This window comes from Triticum dicoccoides, chromosome 4A (assembly GCF_002162155.2).
Source record: "Triticum dicoccoides isolate Atlit2015 ecotype Zavitan chromosome 4A, WEW_v2.0, whole genome shotgun sequence".
NCBI lineage: Eukaryota > Viridiplantae > Streptophyta > Magnoliopsida > Poales > Poaceae > Triticum > Triticum dicoccoides.
Window position 1 is genome coordinate 646,341,565 of NC_041386.1, and position 6,893 is coordinate 646,348,457.

At 52.0% G+C, this 6,893-nt stretch overlaps 1 protein-coding gene across 1 annotated transcript; it reads left to right on the top strand.

Moving 5' to 3' along the window:
* Nucleotides 1-1,013: 1,013 nt before the first annotated feature.
* On the top strand, nucleotides 1,014-4,482 carry LOC119287666 (MDIS1-interacting receptor like kinase 1-like). Its single transcript, XM_037567256.1, has one exon. The coding sequence runs from the start codon at nucleotides 1,115-1,117 to the stop codon at nucleotides 4,217-4,219; it is 3,105 nt and encodes a 1,034-aa protein (XP_037423153.1). The 5' UTR covers nucleotides 1,014-1,114; the 3' UTR covers nucleotides 4,220-4,482.
* The last annotated feature ends 2,411 nt before the right edge of the window (nucleotides 4,483-6,893 follow it).

Consider the following 6,893-nt stretch of genomic DNA (forward strand, 5'->3'; position numbering starts at 1 on the left):
CCTGGCAACTAAAGTAATCCTGTTGCTAACCATGCATGTCAACTCTAGTAAACTTCAGATTGTTCAGAATGACACTCAACATAACAGTCCCAAACTGTACTGAATCATTAATGAGCTCAAGATTGTTCATGATTTCTTTTCAGCTTGTAAAACCCTTTCTCTTTTAAGAACAAACTTTATGGCAAAAGGAGGCCATCTGTCATGTTTAACACTAATCATATTTGCTGGAAATTCAGTATGTTCATCTAGTGCAGGACAAGTACTCCCTCCGTCCGGAAATACTTGTCATCAAAATAGATGAAAATGGATGTATCTAGAACTAAAATACATCTAGATACATCCATTCCAATGACAAGTATTTCCGGACGGAGGGAGTAGGTGTTTCCATTATTCCATATGCATTTACCATAATCCCCCCTTCAGTACAATAACCTTTCTTAACTGCAAAAACAAGTCTGTCCACACTAATTAACACATAGAAATCAATAGGGAATCAACCCCATCCATCTTAGGGCTTAGGCCGCCATGTTCTGTGTGTCAAGAAATGATTGCAGCTGAGCTTAGTTTAAACCATCAAGACAAAATCCTCTCTCCAATAACCAAAGCCTTCTTCTCCCCACATTCCCCTTCACCACATGGGCCATGTCTCCCCAATCCCCCAATAATTCCAAGAGCATTTTCCAGCCCATGTCCATGCCGCCTCCCAACCTTTACACTCTCATGCCGAGCTGTTCTTGTGCTAGCTACCTAATGAGCTCACTAATCACTGGCCATGTGTATACCTAACACTGCAACACATGCACCCACCAACACACACTAGCTGGTAGCATCACCAATGCTATGCTACCAAGTAATGCTAAATTATTCATGTCAAAAAAGGAGTACATTATTCGTTATCATGGCGCTTAAACTAATGGCCTAATCCCATCCTAATCATAGACACACTCGCTTATATACTTTCCTGGGAGTTTCCCTCCATTTCTCTATTGCTTCAAACCAAGGCAATCAATGGAAGCCCGCAACTAGGACGTAGCTAAGTGATCATCCGTCGCAGAGACCAGCTGAGCGGCGCCAAGGAGTGGAGGAGGAGAAGGGGAGCAGAGGAGAGCCGAGCATGGCGGCGAGTGCTACTGGGCTGAGTAGCACTGCGCGGTTCTTCTTCTCCCTGTCCTTCTCCTTGTCGCTCCTGTGCTGCGTCGCGGTGTCCAATGCCGCCGGCGACGAGGCCGCGGCGCTGCTGGCCATCAGGGCCTCGCTCGTGGACCCGCTGGGGGAGCTCCGCGGGTGGGGCTCTGCGCCGCATTGCGGCTGGAAGGGCGTGAGCTGCGGCGCCCGGGGCGCGGTCACCAGCCTCAACCTCGCCGGCATGAACCTGAGCGGCACCATCCCGGACGACGTCCTCGGCCTCACCGCCCTCACCTCGATCGTCCTTCAGAGCAACGCGTTCGTCGGCGACCTGCCCGTGGCGCTGGTGTCAATCCCGACGCTCCGGGAGTTCGACGTCAGTGACAACGGCTTCACCGGCCGGTTCCCTGCTGGCCTCGGCGCGTGTGCCTCACTGACTAACTTCAATGCGTCGGGCAATAACTTCGTCGGCCCGCTCCCGGCCGACATCGGCAATGCCACCGAGCTCGAGACGCTCGACGTCAGGGGCGGCTTCTTCTCCGGCACGATCCCCAAGAGCTACGGCAAGCTCCAGAAGCTCAAGTTCTTGGGGCTCTCGGGCAACAACCTCAACGGCGCTCTCCCGGTTGAGCTATTCGAGCTCACGGCATTGGAGCAGATCATCATCGGCTACAACGAGTTCACCGGCCCGATCCCGGCAGCCATTGGCAAGCTCAAGAACCTCCAGTACCTTGACATGGCGATCGGCGGCCTGGAAGGCCCCATCCCGCCTGAGCTCGGCCGGCTGCTGGAGCTCGACACGGTGTTCCTTTACAAGAACAACATCGGCGGCAAGATACCCAAGGAGCTTGGCCACCTGTCGTCCCTCGTCATGCTCGACCTCTCCGACAACGCGCTCACCGGCGCGATCCCGCCAGAGCTGGCGCAGCTCACCAACCTGCAGCTGCTCAACCTCATGTGCAACCGGCTCAAGGGCGGCGTCCCGGCGGGCGTCGGCGAGCTCCCCAAGCTGGAGGTGCTGGAGCTGTGGAACAACTCCCTCACCGGCCCTCTGCCGCCGTCGCTCGGTGCCGCGCAGCCTCTGCAGTGGCTGGACGTCTCGACAAACGCGCTATCCGGGCCGGTGCCCGCCGGCCTCTGCGACAGCGGCAACCTGACCAAGCTGATATTGTTCAACAATGTCTTCACGGGCCCGATCCCGGCGAGCCTCACCAAGTGCTCGTCGCTGGTCCGTGTGCGCGCGCACAACAATCGGCTTAACGGCACAGTGCCGGCAGGGCTCGGGCGGCTGCCGCATCTGCAGCGCCTGGAGCTCGCGGGCAACGAGCTCTCCGGCGAGATCCCAGAAGACCTGGCGCTCTCGACGTCGCTCTCCTTCATCGACCTCTCGCACAACCAGCTGCAGTCGGCGCTGCCATCGAACATTCTCTCCATCCCGACGCTGCAGACGTTCGCCGCCGCGGACAACGAGCTGATCGGGGGTGTGCCTGATGAGCTCGGCGATTGCCGGTCACTCTCCGCCCTCGACCTATCGAGCAACCGGCTTTCCGGCGCGATACCCACCAGCCTCGCGTCGTGCCAGCGGCTCGTATCGCTGAGCCTTCGAGGCAACCGCTTCACCGGCCAAATCCCCGGGGCAGTCGCCATGATGCCGACATTGTCCATCCTCGATCTCTCCAACAACTTCCTCTCCGGCGAGATACCGAGCAACTTCGGCAGCTCGCCGGCGCTCGAGATGCTCAGCGTGGCGTACAACAACCTCACCGGTCCCGTGCCGGCAACGGGGCTGCTGAGGACAATTAACCCTGACGACCTTGCCGGGAACCCGGGCCTCTGCGGCGGCGTCCTGCCAGCGTGCTCAGCCAACGCTCTGCGAGCTTCGTCGTCGGAAGCCTCGGGCCTCCGGCGTTCGCACGTAAAGCACATCGCCGCCGGGTGGGCGATTGGCATCTCGATCGCGCTCCTGGCATGTGGTGTTGTCTTCCTTGGAAAGCTGCTGTACCAGCGATGGTACGTCCATGGATGCTGCGACGATAACGTGGACGAAGACGGGAGCGGCTCGTGGCCGTGGCGACTCACGGCATTCCAGCGGCTGAGCTTCACCAGCGCAGAGGTACTCGCCTGCATCAAGGAGGACAACATCGTCGGCATGGGCGGCATGGGGGTGGTGTACCGCGCCGAGATGCCGCGCCACCACGCCGTGGTCGCTGTGAAGAAGCTGTGGCGCGCGGCGGGATGCCCCGATCAGGAGGGCACGGTGGACGTGGAGTCGGCGGCCGGAGGCGAGTTTGCCGCGGAGGTAAAGCTCCTCGGCCGGCTCCGACACCGGAACGTGGTGCGCATGCTGGGGTACGTGAGCAACGACGTCGACACGATGGTGCTGTACGAGTACATGGTGAACGGCAGCCTGTGGGAGGCGCTGCACGGGCGAGGGAAGGGGAAGCAGCTGGTGGACTGGGTGTCCCGGTACAACGTGGCGGCGGGCGTTGCCGCCGGGCTCGCCTACCTGCACCACGACTGCCGGCCGGCGGTGATCCACCGCGACGTCAAGTCCAGCAACGTGCTCCTGGACCCCAACATGGAGGCCAAGATCGCCGACTTCGGGCTGGCCCGCGTCATGGCGCGGCCCAACGAGACCGTCTCCGTCGTCGCCGGCTCCTACGGCTACATCGCGCCGGAGTACGGGTACACGCTGAAGGTGGACCAGAAGAGCGACATCTACAGCTTCGGAGTGGTGCTCATGGAGCTGCTGACGGGGCGGCGGCCCATCGAGCCGGAGTACGGCGAGAGCAACATCGACATCGTCGGGTGGATCAGGGAGCGGCTGCGCACCAACACCGGCGTGGAGGAGCTGCTCGACGCCGGCGTCGGGGGGCGCGTCGACCACGTCCGGGAGGAGATGCTGCTGGTGCTGCGGATCTCGGTGCTGTGCACGGCCAAGTCCCCCAAGGACAGGCCGACCATGCGCGACGTGGTGACCATGCTCGCGGAGGCCAAGCCGCGCCGGAAGAGCAGCAGCGCCACCGTGGTCGCCACCGTCGTCGACAAGGACAAGCCGGTGTTTAGCACGTCGCCGGACTCCGGTTACCTGTAGTTAATTACGTGTTATCACGTACCGGAGGCTCGGAGACGTGACCAAGATTCAGCGACGTGTATGTTTTGTATACGTATATCCTAGCTCATGTAATCTACTACAACGCTACTTTTTTCACATAGTTTTGAATTTGGGGTTATATTTGGTTTAGTTGGGGGGCGACGAGGAACCAATGTAAACAATGTTTATACTTAATTTTAGGATGTAAAGGAATTGGTCTCTTCAAATTCAAATCACATTCTTTTAGAGATTATTAAGGATGTAAAGGAATTGATCATCTAGATGAGATTTAAATAAGTCGGATCTAACTCATTGGTGTTGCCACTGTCTTTGACATGGACGAAGAACAAAGTTGTTTCCTTCCATGATCCAGAGATAGTTGTTCATTGTTAGCGTTGTTTGGGCCCTCTTTGCTTTACCCTCGTCGTCGTCTGCACTTTACTACTACACCTACACTACTTTTTCACATAGTTTTGAATTTGGGATTATATTTGGTTTAGCTGGGGGGACGGGCAACCAATGTAAACAATGTTTATACTTACTACAATTTTAGGATGTATGTAAAGGAATTGGTCTCTTCCAATTCAAATCACATACTTTTTAGAGATTAGGATCTAAAGGAATGGATGTAGCAAACTCTCATCTAGATGAGAATTAAATAAGTCACGTCTAACTCATTTTTTTTCGCGAAAACACATCTAATTCCTTGGTCTCGCGACTGTCGTCGACATGGGCATGGACCAAGGAGAGATAGTTGTTCATTGTTAGCGTTGTTTGGGCCCTCTTTGCTTTACCCTCGTCTGCACTTGTCTTAAAAACTCCATTTCTTCACTATCACAGCTTTAGGATGTAAAGCTATTGGTCCCTCAAATTGAAATAACAAGTTTTCTAAAGATCTTATAGATTGCCATTATAGTGGCTGAATCATGAACTAAATTGATTTCTCCCATAATCTCGGAGATTGGAGAGGGATGGTTGTCCATGGTAGCATCATTTGAGCCCAATTTGATTCGCCCTTGTCTATATTTGATTAAAATATATTTATTTATCACTGCTACAATTTTGGCATGTAAAGAAATTGGTCCCTTCGGATTAATGTAAGTTACTTTTCTAAAGGTTATAGGTTGTGGTAGACTTTCTAGATGCTTGTTTTGTTGTAATCATTGTGTACATTATATAGGGTAGACTTCTTCATATCGCTCTACCTATTGGCACTTAATCTCTTGGTAGTTCTTTCACACACAAAATTATCTTGGTGGTTAGTATTTAGGAGCACTATACATCTCTGTACACGGATTATAAAAACATGGTCGGTCGGTGACCTATTTCAACACACATGGCGGCCTTGGAAAGGGTAGCATGCTTTACAATCTTCTTCTTCACATGGTCAAATACAGACTCTTCACACGCATCTAGCCACAGGGTATGATGTCTAACACACATTTCTAATTTTGTAGACTTTGTTGAGCCTCCAAGCACGCAAGTTTGTAGGACACCAACAACTTTTCTTAAGTGAATGACTTCAGATTTATCAATCTGTGAGAGAAGTAGATGAAAGTGCAATCATGTCCTTAATCATATTTTGATATTGATGACAATATAATTATTGGGTACTAATATGTTTGCCAAGTAATACACATGTTTTTGTTTTTGTCCCGTTAGTACTTCGTGTGAGGATCATAGAACCCCCCCCCCCCATGTTAAGTGACTCAAGACATGTGCGACAACGAAGAAAAACAAAGTTTTTCGTTTTTTCTTGAGTTATAGGTATCCCGCACTATCAAAAGGGCATCATACGGGTTGGCGAAAGATTTGCTCATCTCATTATCATCACAACATTCTATTCATATCCAAAAAGTCCGATGCCAAAAGCCTAATCGAGTCCCAGAGTCAACATAGCAGAAGGAACACATTTATCAGTTGTCGTACTATGTGGACAGAATCTGTCGGACTGTAAGGCTTGCCTTTCCACAATACTAGTAGCCAAAACATCTGACCAAAAAATACTCATGAGTCATTTTGTCGGCTAATTGCGCCAAGATAAAACAAGCCATATTTCGAAGTTGGGTGTTCCATAGGACAAACCATTAGAAGGGCTTTCCATCCGGGCTAAGCCGAATTTTCCAGCCACAACGTAGTGGGACTATACAGCGGATGGACCCTTTTCTGTGTTGTTTGTGTTGAGCTGAACTAGTGCCAGCGCCCTGACTATCCGACCATAGATTTTCTGCACCAAACTTCTAGCTTTCTTCCCACTATATATACCCCTTCACCACTTCGTGGAGGGGTTGACCAACAAAAAAGAATCTTAGATTTGAGAAAATTTCCCTCTCATTATGCCCACACCAAATCGAAGGTTCCTTGGAGTTGGAAATTTGTGAGAGTTCTTGAGAGAGATTTCACAGAAGCATAGATCCAGTCGTCACGTCTCTTTGCCCAAAGCAATTCGTGATTTGAGGAAGTGTTGAGCATTTGCCCCTTGATCTTGTTACTCTTGCATGTTAGGGACTCCTAGGTTGTAGGAGTCTTCCATGAGCAATCAACTTGTGATTTACCCCCAATTTTTTTTGAATGTTTGGAGTCCAACTCAAGGTCTACCACTAGTTGTTGATAATCGTATTTGTCATGATATATCAAGGAGAATAGGATGAGCCTTCATGATAACACTCATTCC